This window comes from Podarcis vaucheri (assembly GCF_965113315.1).
Source record: "Podarcis vaucheri genome assembly, chromosome: 8".
NCBI classification, from domain to species: Eukaryota; Metazoa; Chordata; class Lepidosauria; order Squamata; family Lacertidae; genus Podarcis; species Podarcis vaucheri.
In genome coordinates, this window is record NC_138766.1 from 2,893,156 (window position 1) to 2,910,810 (window position 17,655).

The 17,655-nt window shown below is 42.9% G+C and overlaps 1 protein-coding gene across 8 annotated transcripts; it reads right to left on the bottom strand.

The window, feature by feature from the left end:
- Window positions 1-223: 223 nt before the first annotated feature.
- ATPSCKMT (ATP synthase c subunit lysine N-methyltransferase) lies at window positions 224-17,643 on the bottom strand. 8 transcript variants are annotated; one of them, XM_082234670.1, is made up of 6 exons: window positions 17,232-17,357; window positions 16,508-16,728; window positions 10,158-10,453; window positions 6,178-6,315; window positions 1,899-1,949; window positions 224-805 (listed from the first exon to the last, which is right to left on the bottom strand). In XM_082234670.1, exons 2-6 carry the CDS (start codon window positions 16,518-16,520, stop codon window positions 605-607), a joined length of 699 nt encoding a protein of 232 aa, XP_082090796.1. In that variant the 5' UTR covers window positions 16,521-16,728; window positions 17,232-17,357; the 3' UTR covers window positions 224-604. The 8 variants fall into 8 exon arrangements, with proteins under 8 accessions (XP_082090796.1, XP_082090800.1, XP_082090802.1 ...); XM_082234674.1 differs by lacking the exons at window positions 16,508-16,728; window positions 17,232-17,357 and adding an exon at window positions 17,534-17,643; XM_082234676.1 differs by lacking the exons at window positions 16,508-16,728; window positions 17,232-17,357 and adding an exon at window positions 17,506-17,617.
- Window positions 17,644-17,655: the final 12 nt, after the last annotated feature.

The window sequence follows — 17,655 nt, forward strand, 5'->3', positions numbered from 1 at the left end:
ACACACACCCTACGGTGTACTCTTTCTGTGGCCCTGCACCCTGGCAGGCACTTTAAAGATCTGTCCTCATAAAATGTGGCAATACAGTTTCTTGTTCTGATGAAGTGGAAGTGTATTGAGTAGGAAAGGGGAGGCAGAAGAGAAGCAGCGAGGGAGAGACCTGCTTCAGAGGAAGGGTGTCTAAGGTCTTCATCTAATCGTAAAGCACAAAGAATACTCAAAGGAAAGTTAGCTGTATCAGACAGCCCAATTTTTAATAAAACCTTGTTAGATATTACAATTGATTATGCATTAGAGTGAAATACACATATAACTGAGGACACATTTTACCAGTGCATTTTTAAGAATTGGTAAGTCATAATTCTGTCATTTACTTTTTAAATTAAAGCTATATCCCACCTAACCATGACTAGGGTGGGGGGAAATTGTACAAGCATTTTTCATGGCTGAAGCCCTCCTTGGCAAGATACAGGAAATATTCAGGAAGCATTTAGTGCCACCACTACTGAAATATTCTCCCACCTGCCTAAGAGACACAATACTATCTATAAGATGCTCACATTCACCGTTTAAAGGCACCAGTGCAATACTTCTGGAATTTAAACTAATTAGAAAGAATGCACTTAGTCTTAATCAAATCATTTTCTTCTTTCATTCCAAAGGATTCTGAATCATATGCCCACACAGCATCAATGCCCTCTCCAAAGCTGTGCTTTGGTCTCCAGTGCGGGAAAGGAAAGCGGCAGGCAACGACCCTGGCATCTGACGCCAACTCTTCTCCAAGCTTCTTCTCTAGTTGCAGCATCTGTGAAGGAACAAGACCCCTTCAGACGGTGGGGAGGACATGGTGTTCAGCACTAGGATATGTACACGAATAACTAACTGGGTATATAAAACATTAGCTTTCCAGTGCTTGACAGAGAACATCCAGGAACTGCCAATTCATTTCGAAGTTAGGCAAGGGACGACCTACTGTGGAACATGCATGTCAAACAATGTATGGAATTATAAAATCAAGTGAGGACTAAATGTCAGAAGACTTCGGCAGAACCTTAGAAACACCTTGGAAGACTTCAGTGGGCTGGTAGAGGGATGCAAGAATTAAAAGAGGTTTGCTGAGTGTGGAATAAGACACTGGCTGTACAGAAATGTTGATAGCAAATGAGCAGAAGACACAACAGACGTAGCCTGCGATAAGCACTCTGTAGAGGGCGGAAGGCTCTATGCACTTGAATGGTTGTGGGGAGACTTCTGGAGAGTTTCACATTTTAGCAGCAGTTTCTACCCCTTTTTAAATTTTTATTATTAATGATTTTCATGCTTTACAAAAGGACATGCCTTGTCTCCTTTTTCAAGTTGTACAGTCTTTTCTACTGATCAGTTACATTTGTTATGGGACATTAGTGTTGAGTACAGTATAAGGTCAGGAAGAAGAGGGGGGAAGAGGAGGGGGTGACATTTATTTTTTTTGCAGTGTACTTGTGGGGTTTTGTGTCTATTCGCTGGTTACGTTTCCTTGGTAGTGAGAGGCTGGGGGCCCAAGGAGTGGTTGGTTGTCTGTGGTTGCCTGTGATGGGATTTGTTTGCCTTTGTGGGGAGAGGAGAACTTGTTGGGTCAAGGAAACCAGATTGATTTGTATGCTGTCGGCGGGTTCTTGTCGCTGTCTTGTTGGGCTGTGTATGTGATAAAGGGGAGCCATACTGGAGCGAAGACGTCCTCTTTTATTTGTCCCCGTGTCAGTTTCAGTTTATTGATTAGCTTTTCCAATAAGCAGTTTCTACTCCCACCCCCCAACATAAAACAAGGATTATGTCCTACCTATTCATTAAAAAGGTTCTACTTGATTTCTATATACCAACATTCTAGATAATTTTATGATTCAATAACAGAAACTTACCATTTGAGGTACTCCAAATATAACAACATTTGTGTACTGGGAAAAACTGACCTATTAAAAAAAAGGTAGTCATAAATATTCATCCTCTAAAAATTCTGTTTGTCTGTCTACTTAGTACAGACCATGTGTGTGTAACGTGTTGAAAAAGTACATCTAGTTCTTTCTTTTACACTCTAAGAATCAGAAAATCTGTATTTAAGTTAAATTAAACATTTTCCTCCAGCTGTCTAATGGCAACAATGCACTGCAGTGGATTAGAGATGACCAGCAGGTTAAAGGTGTACAGGTTGGAGCTAAACATTACAAGTTAAGGGCCTTTAGAGATGATTTAGTATTGACTTTACAAGAGCCAGACACTAGTACGAAAAGGGTGTTGGAGATAATTCAACAATTTGGCCAGGTAGCCGGATTCAAACTGAATAAACAAAAGACTAAAGTTTTAGAAAAAAACTTAACAGTCATGGAGAGGGAGAAATTTCAGGATGAGACAGGTTTGGCAGTCGTCAAGAAGGTGAAATACCTAGGGGTTCACTTGACATCTAAAAATTTGAACTTGTACAAAGACAATTATGAAAAATGTTGGTCAGAAATTAAAAAAGATCTAGAAATATGGTCAAATTTGAAATTGTCAATGCTAGGCCGAATTGCAGTTATTAAAATGAATGTATTGCCTAGAATGTTATTTTTGTTTCAAACCTTGCAGATCCTTGACAAGATGGACTGTTTCAAGAGGTGGCAGAAAGACATTTCGAAATTTGTCTGGCAGGGCAAAAAGCCCAGAATAAAATTTAAAATATTGACGGATGCTAAAGAAAGAGGGGGATTTGCCCTGCCGGACTTAAAACTGTACTATGAAGCAGCAGTGTTTTGCTGGCTGAAAGAGTGGATGCTCCTCGAGAATACAGACATTCTGGATTTGGAAGGTTTCAACAATGAATTTGGTTGGCATGCATATTTATGGTATGACAAAATCAAGGTGCAAAGGGCCTTCAAAAACCATATTGTTAGAAAAGCTTTATATAATGTTTGGATAAGATATAAAGATTTGTTAGAAAATAAAACCCCAAGATGGTTGTCACCCTTGGAGGCTAAGGCATTGAAAAAGCTTAATATGGAGGCCGAATGGCCAAAGTATTGGGAAATTTTGGAAAAAGATGGAGATAAATTGAAGCTACAGAGTCATGAGAAATTGAAACCTAAAGTAAGAGATTGGCTCCATTATTATCAAATAATGGAGGTTTATAAACAAGACAGGAAAATTGGTTTCCAGGTGGAGAAATCAAAATTGGAAACTGAATTGCTAGAACCCAATACTAAGAACTTGTCAAGAATGTATAATTTGCTGCTGAAATGGAATACACAAGATGAAACAGTTAAATCGGCTATGATTAAGTGGGCTCAGGACATTGGTCATAACATTATGTTTGCTGACTGGGAATGGTTGTGGAACACCGGTATAAAATTCACGGCATGTAATGCCTTAAAGGAAAATATTATGAAAATGATCTATAGGTGGTACACGACCCCAGTCAAGCTAGCAAAAATTTATCATTTGCCTGACAATAAGTGTTGGAAGTGTAAAGAAACTGAAGGTACTTTCTATCACCTTTGGTGGACGTGCCCGAAGATTAAGGCTTTCTGGGAAATGATATATAATGAAATGAAAAAAGTACTTAAATGTACCTTCCCTAAGAAACCAGAGGCCTTTCTCTTGGGCATTGTCGGACAATTGGTGACAAAGAAAGATAGAACATTTTTTATGTATGCTACGACAGCGGCAAGAATACTCATTGCTAAGTATTGGAAGACACAAGATCTACCCACCGTGGAAGAATGGCAGATGAAAGTGATGGACTATATGACACTGGCTGAGATGACTGGCAGAATCCGCGACCAGAGGAAAGAGACGGCGGAAGAGGATTGGAAGAAATTTAGAATTTATCTTAAGAACTATTATAAAATTGAGGAATGTTAAAATGCAGAGGTGTTGAGAGAAAAAGAGATACAGCAATATAAGATTAAGTAACAGAAAGGACTAAGATGATATATATTTGATAAAACTGTTTAGAAGCTGCTGAAATAATTTGGTAAATTGGGATGTAGAAAGGGGAGGTATGGGGGAGTCCGAGAAAGGAGGATTATGGAAAAAAGGTTATGAAATTATACATGTTTGTTTGTCTTTTTATTTGTTTGTATTGTCTAAAAAATGCTGTAAAACCAATAAAAAAAATTATAAAAAAAACATAATGCACTGCAGTGGAGATCCCTGCTCCGTTTCTACATATGGACGACAGAAGGAAACTGGTGGCGAGTTTTGCTACTTTGACTTGCCTGCCACTAAAAAACACCTATCTGAATTTCTGCTGCATAAGCAAATGAAAGTCTCATTTTCTAAACTTATCTTCTAAACAATTCATTTTGTGTGTTCTTCCTAGGCTTTACTTCAATCGTAAGAAGCCTAGATTGGTCTCTAAGCTGGGATACTGATTATATTACACTCAAGAACAAACTTTCTAGGCTACGGTTTCTTAAGAAGAGAGATATTTCTAATATTTAACAAGGAATAAATAATTTGGTAGGCTGGTCCAATATTAAAGATTCCTGTTCCAGTCTTTTTATGTTTCTCTTTCATTATATTTTCATGAATTTCAAACATAATTACGGTATATTAAATGAGAGGAACTGCTTAGTCTACCACCCTCTGAAAAGCTCCTGTTTCTTTTAAAGTCACAGCCATCTAACAACTAACTCTCATGAGAACATATCAGATTAACAGTGAAAAGGTAACCTGCTTATTCACTAACTCTGATGGAACTTGTATCCCAAAACAACCTGTGGGTTCTGGGTTGGGGATGGCCCATTAATTTAAATACAGCAATGAAAAGAGGCAGATCAAAACCAGGAGATAAAGAATTCAAACAACTGGGAGCAGCAAGGAAGAAATGGTGAGGTTCAGTAGTGGAAATTAATTTAATTCCTTTGAACTGTTTGAGCTTTTGGGGAAAACAGCTAACAAAGTGGCCTACAATAAATAAAATAGCAAGACAACACCATGAAATCCCAGTGTTACAAACACAAAAGATAAGAGCATTCAAAAACTTCCAGTTCCCACAGCTCAGATCATAACTTTTAGCCAGAGAAACAGAACTTTTTGCCATTTTGGGCTTCAAAAGGACAACGAAACAAGATTACAGAATACAAGGAGAACAGAAAAAAGGAGTCTTGTGACCATTAAAGATGAGCAAAATAGATTAGGCAAGTTGAATTCAAGAAAGAGGAAAGAGAGAAGACACCAAGCAAGGAGTCTTGAAAGAGTTATAGGAGAGAGAGGTTTAGTTGCGTTAAAGGAGAGTAAAGGATGTCTTTTATAGACATTACCAAAAGGGAAAGCAACAAGACTTCACACTGAATGACTGAATGAATGTGGGCTTGTACATAGATAAAGCCAGAGATAAACCCAGTCTTCTATGTGTCTAAAGAGCAGCACAGTGCAACCACCCCACCCTGCAAATTCAGATTGTGACAGGGGCTGAGAGATGGCAGACCTAAAGACCCACCTGCTCTTATGACCTCTAGTCAGGGCTGGCCCAAGACATTTTGGTGCCTGAGGCAAACCACAAAAGAGTGCCCCCTTCACCATCAGGGAAGAAGGGGTGAGTGAAGACCTACATCAGGAACAAGGAGGGGAGAATCAAATTTACCTGATCTGATGGTTGAGTGGGAATCAAAGGCCGTCACAGGGGGAAAGGGCCCCACTCTGAATCACGCTGTGCAGATGCAGAGTTGAGAAGACCCTAGAAGGCAGCCCCCGCCATTTCCTCCCTAGGCGTAGCAGATCCGCAGCCTATTTGCCAAGAGGCCGCTGTGGAGGTGGCATTGAGGAGGTGGCTGAAAAGAAGGGGGCAGATTTCGCATCAAAGGAGGAGGATGCAGCAGCAGCAGCAGCAGGAGGTGATGCCTCCCTTGGAGACCAGATCTGCTGCTGCTCCTGAGGATCTTGCTGCCCAAGGTGGTCGCCTCACCTTGCCTAATGGGTGGGCCACCCGGCCTCTAGTTTGGCCCAAAGACAGACACAAACAAAAAGGTTGAAGAAAGGGGGAAAGGAGAATTGCCATTTTGCCTCTGGTTTTAATTTAACTTAATATGTGTGCTCCAATTCTTATTTCCCATTGGAATTTCAAAATTAGTATGCAGCATTTTTTTAAACGTTAAAAGCCATATTCAGTATTGCAACTGACCATTTTACTAGCATCGCTGATAGTTGTAAATGTTCTCGTACCTTCCATAAGTCTGAAATGTAAAATTTGGTATCCTGATGAACTCCTTCTCTCCAGGCACAGTACCTGGAATACCACACGAGCCAAGGATTTAATTCATAACCAACAGCTTTGAATCCAACTTTTGCAGCTGCTATTACCTGCAAAAAGATAAATCAGTCTTTGTTCAGTAAAATAAACAGATTCCTTGGGACACCGAATATTAGAACTTAGTATTCTGTGAAAATACAGAAATAATTTCAATAAGGCAAACATACATCAGGATCTTAGACATGTATAGCATTGCATACAGAGTTCAATGGGATTTAATTTTTATTGCATGTACAGGTGAAACTTGAAAAAATAGAATATTGTGGAAAAGTTCATTTATTTCAGTAATTCAACTTAAAAGGTGAAACTAATATATGAGATAGACTCATGACATGCAAAGCGAGATATGTCAAGCCTTTATTTGTTATAATTGTGATGATTATGGCGTAAAGCTGATGAAAACCCCAAATTAACAATCTCAGAAAATTAGAATATTAAATGAAATCAGCAAAACAAGGATTGCAAAATAGAGCAATATTGGACCTCTGAGAAGTAGAAGCATGCATATGTACTCAGTACTTGGTTTGGGCCCCTTTTGCGTCAATTACTGCCTCAATGCCATGTGGCATGGATGCTATCCGCCTGTGGCACTGCGGAGGTGTTATGGAAGACCAGGATGCTTCAATAGCAGCCTTCAGCTCTTCTGCATTGCTCGTTTTCATGTCTCTCATCTTTCTCTTGGCAATGCCCCATAGATTCTCTATGGGGTTCAGGTCAGACGAGTTTGCTGGCCAATCAAGCACAGTAATCCCATGAGCACTGAACCAGGTTTTGGTACTTTTGGCAGTGTGGGCAGTGACAAAGTCCTGCTGGAAAATTAAATCAGCATCCCCATAAAGCTCATCTGCAGAAGGAAGCATGAAGTGCTCCGAAATTTCCTGGTAGACGGCTGTGTTGACCCTGGACTTAATGAAGCACAGTGGACCAACACCAGCTGATGACATTGCTCCCCAAACCAACACAGAGTGTGGAAACTTCACACTAGACTTCAAGCATCTAGCATTGTGTGCCTCCCCATTCTTCCTCCAGACTCTGGGTCCTTGGTTTCCAAATGAGATGCAGAAGTTGATCTCATCAAAAAAGAGGACTTGGGACCACTGAGCAACAGACCAGTTCTTTTTTTCTTTAGCCCAGGTAAGACACTTCTGACGTTGTTTCTTGTTCAGGAGCAGCTTGACAAGAGGGATACAACATTTGAAGCCCATCTCCATGATCCATTTCTGTGTGGTGGCTCTTGATGCACTAATTCCCTCAGTCCAGTCCTTGTGAAAGTCCCCAACACGTTTGAGTGGTCTTTTTCTGACAATCTTCTCCAGGCTGCGGTCATCTCTGCTGCTTGTGCACCTTTTTCTTCCACACTTTTCCCTTCCAAAAAACTTTCCATTAATGTGCTTCGATATAGCACTTTGGGAACATCCAACTTCTTCTGCAATTACCTTTTGAGGCTTTCCCTCCTTACGGAGGGTCTCAGTGATGGCTTTCTGCACAACTGTCAGGGCAGCAGCCTTCCCCATGATTGTGCTTCTTACTGAGAGACCATTTAAAGGCTCATGAACCCATTGCAGGTGTTATGGATTGAATAGCTACTGCACCTTTTCACAATATTCTAATTTTCTGAGATTGTTAATTTGGGGTTTTCATCAGCTGTACGCCATAATCATCACAATTATAACAAATAAAGGCTTGACACATCTCACTTTGCATGTCATGAGTCTATCTCATATATTAGTTTCACCTTTTAAGTTGAATTTCTGAAATAAATGAACTTTTCCAAGATATTCTCATTTTTCGAGTTTCACCTGTATATACGATAGGAATCATAAAAGGAATGTTTTCTTGTTGAAGCAATTATCTGTTCAATTGCAGATCTCAGCCTTGCAAATATCTGAATAAATCGATTTGGCTATTCACTTTAACGGAAATCTGTCAATTTGCTCATAACAAGCAGGTGATGCAATCGTTTGGAGCCACTTACTATCAGGGTTGCCTGATAATGTATTTTCTCCTGCAATGGTTTAAAAAGACAAGAGCTGCAACTTCTTCCATCATGCTCCACCCTTGGTCCCGTTGCCCATATGCCTGCTGAGAGGTGGTCAGAGAAATCCAAACCACCGTTCCTCCAGGGCTCTTCCAGATGAGCTGGTCTCCTGCCAGCTTCCAAATGAGGCATTCCGGGGGGGGGGGGAGCAGGCAGGGCTGAACCACTCTAGGATCTGATGAATCTACCTCTCTTCTAAATCAGAATCAGTGAAGGTGGTGAAGGTCCTGTGTGAGTGTCTGGAGGCGGTTGGAGGATGGATGGTGGCTAACAGATTGAGGTTGACTCCTGACAAGACAGAAGTACTGTTTTGGGGGGACAGGGGGCGGGCTGGTGTGGAGGACTCCCTGGTCCTGAAGGGGTAACTGTGCCCCTGAAGGACCAGGTGCGCAGCCTGGGAGTCACTTTGGACTCACAGCTGTCCATGAAGGCACAGGCCAATTCTGTGTCCAGGGCGGCTGTCTACCAGCTCCACCTGGTACGCAGGCTGAGACCCTACCTGTCTGCGAACTGTCTCGCCCGAGTGGTACTACTCTGTCATGCGCTCTACATGGCTCTACATGACTACTGCCATGCGCTCTACATGGAGCTACCTTCGAAGGTGACCCGGAAACTACAACTAATCCAGAATGTGGCAGCTAGACTGGTGACTGGGAGCAGCCACCGAGACCATATAACACCGGTCTTGAAAACCTACATTGGCTCCCAGTACATTGGCTCTCAGTACGTTTCCAAGCACAATTCAAAGTGTTGGTGCTGACCTAAATTGCCTAGGCCCAGTATACCTGAAGGAGCGTCTCCACCCCCATCGTTCAGCCTGGACACTGAGATCTAGTGCCAAGGGCCTTCTGGTAGTTCCCTCACTGCGAGAAGTGAAGTTACAGGAAACCAGGTAGAGGACCTTCTTGGTAGTGGTGCCCACCCTGTAGAACGCCCTCCCACCAGATGTCAAAGAAATAAACAACTATCTGACTTTTAGAAGACATCTGAGGCCAGCCCTGTTAAAAGAAGCTCTTAATACTAGATGAATCATTGTATTTTAATATTCTGCTGGAAGCCGCCCAGATGGGCAGGGTATACATCATCATCATCATCATCATCATTATTATTATTATTATTATTATTATTATTATTATTATATCAAGCTAGTCTCACAGTCATCACTGGCTTAGGCCTGATCTCAACCCAACTGCTGGGCCCGGCTGGACCTGGCACAGGGACGAGGCCCAGCCATCATCATCCCTCAGCAACCAGCCTGTGACTGCGGCAGCACTGCTCTGCAAAGCCCTGCCAGCCTGGCGGTTAGAATGGAAGCCTGAACCAGGAAGTTAGGCAGTCACAGAAACTCTGCCTCCCTCTCATTTTTCCTCTTGTCCTTTTGTCCTAGGAGGTGGAGTCCCAACTGCCAGAGCAGCAGGGAGTGTGCAAAATGCCTGAGATGGTGGACAGGGCAGGAGAAGTCAGAGGTGCTTCAACACCCGACTTAGCAGCAGATTTTAAAGTGCCCGTGTGTGTGGCAGGGGACACTGGACTGCAGCTGGCAGCTCTACTGATGTGCTGCTTTATAGTTCAAATGTAATGCACATGATTGGCAAGTCAACCGGAAACATCTCCAATTAAAGGATTTAGGTAGCAGGACTGGGAAAGAAACCTCTGCCTGGGAGCTGCTGCCAATGAGACCAAACAAGACTGGACTGCATGTGCCAATGGATCCGTCAAAGCAGCTTCATGTGTTCCTACGTCTCACCCAGTCCTAGCCCTGTATGAAAGCTACATACACTTTGAGCACAGTGCCACAAAGGTCAACATACACTAGCATGGCGCCAACAAGAACAAAACCTGACTTTGACTCACAATGCGCCCATCACCACTACCGATATCAACCAGGGGTCCATTTCTGTCCTTTAGCATCTTCAGGACATTTTCAACCTGCTTTGAAGTTGCAGGGACATATGGCAGGCAATGCCTCCTCAGCGCAGGAGCAATAAATGGCGTGGCAACAGAGTACAGGGCCACTAATGTCCCACCAATAACGCCGGTGACCAGTAAGCCCCAGTTCCTTTTTTTAGGGCCCTCATCAGAGATCATCAACGGCATCATGTCTTGTGCTGTGTTGCCTCCAGAAAGTTTTTCCGGCATACCAAAAATACCTAGAAAAGGGAAAGCATTTATTATACAAGAGAATAGCTATTAAGCTTATATTCTTACACCCCAATTTCAACAGGATATATTATATGAGAAATAGCCCTGCTGGATCAGGCTGTCCAATCTTACATCTTGTTTCCAGCACAGACAATTCAGATATACCGTATTTTTTTCGCCCCATAGGACGCACTTTTCCCCCTCCAAAAATGAAGGGGAAATGTGTGTGCGTCCTATGGGGCGAATGCAGGCTTTCGCTGAAGCCTGGAGAGTGAGAGGGGTCGGTGCGCACCGACCCCTCTCACTCTCCAGGCTTCAGGAAGCTATCTGCAAGCCTTGCAAGCACGGCGGGAGGTCCCGCAGGGCACGCGAGGCTTGGGGCGTCAGCCTGCCGCCCGAAGCACGGGGAGCCCTCCGGAGGGCGCCCCGTGCTTCAGGCAGGTGTGCGCAAGGCTTAGGGCGGCAGCCGCGGCTGGGGGGAGGAAATAATTTTTTTTTATTCATTTCCCCCCCCAAAAAACGAGGTGTGTCCTATGGGCCAGTGCGCCCTATAGGACGAAAAATACGGTATTTGAGAAGGCATAATGGCAACAGCCCCCCTCCTGCTGTTTGTCCCTCACTAACGGGCTTTCTGGTCCATGGGGTCATGAAGAGTTGGACATGACTAATCAACTAAACAACAACAAACTGGCATTCAAAGGTATCCAGACTCTGAACAAGGAGTGTCCATTAAGGATTAGATAAATTTACCATTCACAAATTTATCTAATTCCCTTTTAAAGCTGTCTGAGCGATGGGCCGCCACATCCTGTAGCAGCAAATTTCATTAGTTAATTAGACATGAAGTTCGTGTTTAAATCTCTCGCATTCACAGCAGCAGGATTTAAAATTCCTGGCTTTGGGAATATCATGCCTCTGCTTTCTAATTTAAAACATCAATTTCCTTTCTGGACTGTGCCTCTTGTCAACACTGCCTCAAATTGTATTAACAAAAATGAATTATGAGAGAAACTGAATTATGCCTCAGTTCGGCTCTCATTTAAACAGTACAAAATATACATACACAATCTCGTATTAATACATACGACCCAGTCTCGCAGGATCTGAATAATGAAGGATGATCTCTCATCAGAAATATTTCCTTTGGCATTTCTACTGTAACGTTCATTGTGTTCTAATACTTGAAATGTTAATGTTCCTTCGTAAATTGGATTCTATTTGCAATGGGAAAAAACATCTGGAAAACACCATATGATATATAAGCTCACTATGCAAATATACTCCTTTTGAATACATTATCAGAATCACTGAGAATTCAGAAACATTCAGCCTGATCCTAAGCTTGTTTATTCAGAAGCAAGTCCAACTGATCTGAGAGGGACTTACATGTGAGAAGCATGCATAGGATTAGGCTGCTCACTTCACTGCAAGTTCTGCAACGAAATGAGCAGTCTAACCCTGTGCAGTCTAACTCATCTGTAAGCCCCACATGCTGCAGAATATGCCACAAGCCACATTCTTTAGACCAGAGACATTTATTTATTTTTAAAATAATATTTATTAAGAGTTTCAGGATTACAGAAAAGAAGAAAAAATAGGAAACAACACTACAATACATAAAAAGAACAGAAAAAACAAAACATAAAAAACAATATAACAATACCACAAAAAGAAAGAAAAAAAAACCCACAAATCCCATATTACATATCTTTAACTTCCATTTCCTTGTCTCATTGACCTCCTCACACCTCCCTTTTTGTATTCTAGTTTAATTAGTTATTTCAGCAAATTCTTTCCATCTTTCTCAATTTTTATTGAATAATTTATCTTAACAATTTATCCTATTAACTCAGCAAATCCTTTCCATCTTTCCCCATATTCTGTTATTCAAATTGCCTTGATTTATTTAACCTTATCTTACCGTAAAATACCTTAGAGCTTGAAACTTAATACTCATTTATACATGACTCCTTATATCATTTCTACTAAAGCCATATAGTTTCATTCCAACATTTTCCCTAATATTCATTAATTTTAGGCTAATTCCCTAAATAAAAATATTTCTTTATAAATTTTCTTCCAATCTTCATCCAACGTCTCTTCTTCCTGGTCTCGGGTCATGTCAGTCCTTACTGTCCATTCCATCTAGTCCATCAATCTGGTAATCTTATGTCCGAGGCTCTTAAATCTCTTCCATGTCCCTTCTGCAGATCTTCTTCTTCTTGTTTATACCTGTACTTTCCCTTGTCTTTTGTTGGTCTCTTTCTTAATTTCTTTCCTTTCTCATTGAGGAGTAGGTCTCTGGGAGGTTCCAGCCCAAAATTGTCTCCATCTCCCTTCATCAAACCAGCCCATTCCCTACAGTCCCCACAGTCATCAATGTAATCCAAAAAATATTTAAGAGCATATTTCAAAGTCCCTCCGAAGTTAAGAACCTCTTCAGCCCCAGACTCCCCCTGGCCCACTCCAACTTCAATCTTCAAAAACAGCGGCTTATTCTCCTGCAGGGCCTTGGATCTCTCCATTTGTATTATTTGAGGTGCAACTGCAAGCTCCTCCATTATCTTCTGCACTTGCACTTGCCCAATCAATACAGGTTCCTGAGTTGGTCCCTGAATGATTTCTGTATCAGTATTCCCTGTTTGTCCGCAGTTATTGACCACAACAGTCATCAAGTCCGTTTTCTCATTCATCAAATCCATCTTCTCATGCATCTGTTCCAACAAAGCACTTGTCTTGCATAAAGCAAGCACCAAAACTTCCTCCCAGCACATTTTTATTCAAGGTCAAAAGGACTGGTCCCACAATCTTAATCTCACAGCTGTCAAGTCCCCAAGTAGACTGCAGCAGCAATTTAACAAGCTCCCTCTAGAGGAGACAATTTCTATTTGTATCTATCTTTTTAAGGCAAGTCCAACAAAGGAAAATTACTTTCATTTTTCAGATATTTTGTTTCTTTAGAATGCAAAAGGCAACATTGGAATCAGTTTATTTCTCTTTTTTAGCTATCTGTCAAAGTGTTCCATTCGCAGTCAATGAACATCTCCAACAATTTCTGTCTCTGACACCCTGTTCCCAGGTTTGAGACGGTGGAAACTTGTCTTTCTTTACTCCCTCTCCTGCAGGCTTAAACAGTCAAAGTCCCCCCCCCCTTTTCTCCTGCTTCCAAGGGGGTTTTAGTGGTTATAAATGAAGGAAATTTAGACTTTTATGAACGACTTTCCAGGCTTTAGCTTACAAGGTTTTTGCTTCAGTCTATATACAAAATGCGGAGACCAGAGACATTTATTGAAGGCCATCTGCTCTACCCTATGGAGAATTAGGCCTGCTGATTCCAACAGCCCTTGTTATCCTCCATTTTGCATAGGATTGGGCTGTGAATATTCATGATGTGCACTGTATGGCATATGAAAGAACCTTTATAGTAACAGAACAGGGGGGAAACAATGGCCACAAACAGATATGCCGCAAGATAATAGAATGTAATACAGTGGTACTTCAGGTTACATACACTTCAGGTTACAGACTCCGCTAACCCAGAAATAGTGCTTCAGGTTAAGAACTTTGCTTCAGGATGAGAACAGAAATCGTGCTCCGGCGGCGCGGCAGCAGCCGGAGGCCCCATTAGCTAAAGTGGTGCTTCAGGTTAAGAACGGACCTCCGGAACGAATTAAGTACTTAACCCGAGGTACCACTGTATTGGAAGTCAAAAACATCTAAGCCTGGCCCGGAATACCTTTTATCAGCTTTTGCTGATTTGCCAACTGCAATCCTATCTACATGGATTTATCTGCTTTGGTTATCCACGTTCTGGTAATCTACCCTTTGGACAAGTTCAGTGTAGCATTTGTGGTTCTGCCTTTGAAAACAGGCCACAAACTTCAGCTTGTCCAGAATAGGGTTGTAAGACTGTTAACTGGGGCTGGCCCATCTAACCATATTAGCTAAAGGTAAAGGACCCCTGGATGGTTAAGTCTGGTCAAAGGTGACTATGGGACTGCAGTGCTCATCTCGCCTTCAGGCCGAGGGAGCTGGCGTTTGTCCACAAACAGATTTCTGGGTCATGTGGCCAGCAGGACTAAACTGCTTCTGGTGCAACAGGACACTGTGATGGAAGCAAGAGTGCACAGAAACGCCATTTACCTTCCTGCCACAGCGGTACCTATTTATCTAGTTGCATTGGCATGCTTTCGAACTGCTAGGTTGGCAGGAGCTGGGACAGAGCAACAGGAGCTCAGACTCAGCGGTTTAGACCACAGTGCCACCCGCGTGCTTATCATATTATGATTAGTGCTGTCATCTGCACTGGCTTCCAGTCTGTTTCCAGACCCAGTTCCAGGTGCTGATGCTGACTTGTAAAGTCCTAAACAGCCTGGGACTGTCTCCTCCCATATGTCCCAAGCCAGGTACTGAGATTATCTTCCATCAGGGAATGGGTATCTCTTTTGGGGGGGTACACTTTTCAGAATCGGGCAAAATGTTTTTCTTTTCCTGGGCTTTTTAAACTCTCAAGAATCCAAGTAGTTGTTGCAGCTTCCGGTTCCAGTTGCCTCAATGGCGCAGCTCCCACGAAAACGAGAGATTGTTGGCGAAGGAATAAACAAAGATGACTGAGGGTAATTATCTTTGTAAACTCCCCCAACCCTGGGGGAAGTTTCACTCGCAGATCATCTCGGTACCTGGCTTTCGCTCCGACATGGAATGCGGGAGGCAGGGATGCGCTGAATGAAAAAGCACTTCAGCTGTTGGTAATCCTCCAACAGTGCCATTAAGAAGGAGCAGTTCTTCTGTTCATTAAGAATTTAATTAGGATTAATGCACAGATTGATGCACAGATGTGTGCTGGTAATGATGGGACAAGATTAAGGATTGCTGAATTGAAATACAGTGGTACCTCTGGTTGTGAACGGGATCCATTCTGGAGGCCCGTTCGCAACATGAAAAGAGTGCAACCCACAGTGGCGCGTCTGCGCACATGCGGGTTGCGATTCGCCGCTTCTGTGCATGACATCATTTTGCGTTTCTGCGCATGCAGCGAAACTGGAAGTAACCCTTTCCGGTACTTCCGGGTCGCCGCAGGACGTAACCTGAAAGAACGTAACATGAAGCGGACGTAACATGAGGTATGACTGTAGCTACAAGGTCGTACAGATTTAAATTCGAATGATGACTTCATTCGATCTAAAAAACGGTATGTGTTGCAGAGGGAAGCCAATGGCTTCGTTATAAATACTTTGTTACATAAAAGACTCAGCAACGCCCCCAAGAAAGCCCCCCCAATTCTTTTTTCATATAGCAAGTGAAGATGAAGGGAGAAGGGTTAGATATGGATTACAATGACAAATAGAATTGTGTGAGGAAAACATAACAGTATGGAATAATGTTTAAAAGACTGGGAATCTAGTGAGTTAATTCTTATTTTTCCCTTGATTGAGAGGAGGACGGATTGGACTTTGAGGACTTGCCAAGGCTTTGGCGGGGCACCAGATCACTCTTCTACGAGTAATTTTAGCTAATTTCTTCAGTTGGACAGAGAAGGGAGAGCTTGGAGGCTTGCCAGGGCTTTGGCAGGGCGCCAGGGAAATCCCCTCCTGGGACTGAAAGTAATGGCGATGGAATTTTACAGCTGCAATCAGAGGGGCTGGAGAACAAAAGAGGAGAGATCTCTTTAGAGTGACACCAAGTCAACAGCGCCGTAAGGCACAAAGGAGACCAGGAACAACCAAGATGGGCAAAATATTTACAAAGACATAAAAGAACAATTGATTAGGATTAATACCTGACACAGGAAGAAGGATAACTTCACTAGCGAACTTATATATTACTAAATGTGTTAATACAAATTGAAGTTAAATCATTGTAACTGTGGTATAAGGGCTTTTATCAAGATTGGATTGTAATTGGACTGAGTAATAGTTTGGAAGCAGAATTAAAGGGAATTAGTAGACCTTGAAGTACAGCATGCAGGGGGCCACTTAATTTTTATAATTGGTTATGTTATTGATTTGTATTTGAATTGGCATTGTAATTTGGTATTGATATACAGTGGAACCTCTACTTACGGACATAATCCATTCCGGAGGTTCTTTCGTTGGTTGAAATAGGATGCTAGAAGAGGCATCTTGTGCATGTGCGCATTCAGCGGCAGCCACTTCCATGCATGCGCAAATCACAGCAAACCTGGTGCTTACTTCCGGGTTTGCTGCGGATGTAATTTGGAATGTCCGCAAGAAGAGGCTTATGTAAGTCAAGGCTCCACTGTAATAAGGCCTATACTGGATTTCTGCAAATGAAAATTAGTAAAACTTATTTCCAAGTAGTTGTCCATGCACTGTTGCTTCAGCAGAAGTGACTGCTAATGCAATTTTTGCAAATTCTTTCTCCCCCTGTCACCTCCCTGCACTCCAAATATCTGTTCTGGACAGTTGGTGGGCAAAAATTGGGGGTTGGACTCGATGGCCCTTGTGGTCTCTTCCAACTCTATGATTCTATGAAAAACTGCTTGCCCTCCCCCTCCATTAGCAGACAACTCCGATAAAAAAAACCCTCGCCTGCCAGAGTACCAATTGGATAAAGCCCTTTACATCAAAATCTAAACCCTGAGTTCGCATGTGTTGGATTTTTTTAAATTCTGATTATATTTTCCTCTTTATACTTAGTTTATAGTTGTATTATATTGCACTGGAAATCACTCCTTCTTGCAGCTTGTTACTAGACAGCATGTAAATACAGTATTAAGAAAGGAGTTGTTGTCGGACCCGTGGCTTCATCTAGGTCAAACCTTACCTGGCCATTTACCACAATTTCGAAGGAAGAGGGAGCAGGGCGGCGGGGAAAGTGAGCAGAGGGAGGCACAGAAGGGCCCCCAGGAGGGAAAAGAAAGGCGCCGGGATTCCGAAGCAGACCGCCCAGGACTCGAGGCGGGGCGGGGCGGGAGGGACGCCAGGCGCGCCAACTCCGGGCGGAAGCCTCAGGGAGGCCGCCACTCCGGGCAGACGGCGCCATTGTAGTCCCCGAAGGGGGGGGACAGGGCGTCCCCCGGAGTGAAGGGATTCCTTGCCTGCATCCACTGCAAAGCCAAAGGAGACCGCCGAGTTCAGAAGAGCCTCCGCCACCCGGCTGCTCCTCGAAGCGAGGCCGCAGGGGGAAAGGGCAGCCTCCGCTTCTGAATTCAGGATTTCCCTCCCCTGCCCCGCCTAGGCTGGTTGGC

Coding starts and splice junctions, on each gene's coding strand:
- ATPSCKMT (XM_082234670.1), bottom strand. Junction 6,316..10,157: donor GTAGTGGTGATGGGCGCATT/GTGAGTCAAAGT, acceptor ATCTTTTTGCAG/GTAATAGCAGCTGCAAAAGT. Junction 1,950..6,177: donor ACATTTCAGACTTATGGAAG/GTACGAGAACAT, acceptor TTTTTTTAATAG/GTCAGTTTTTCCCAGTACAC.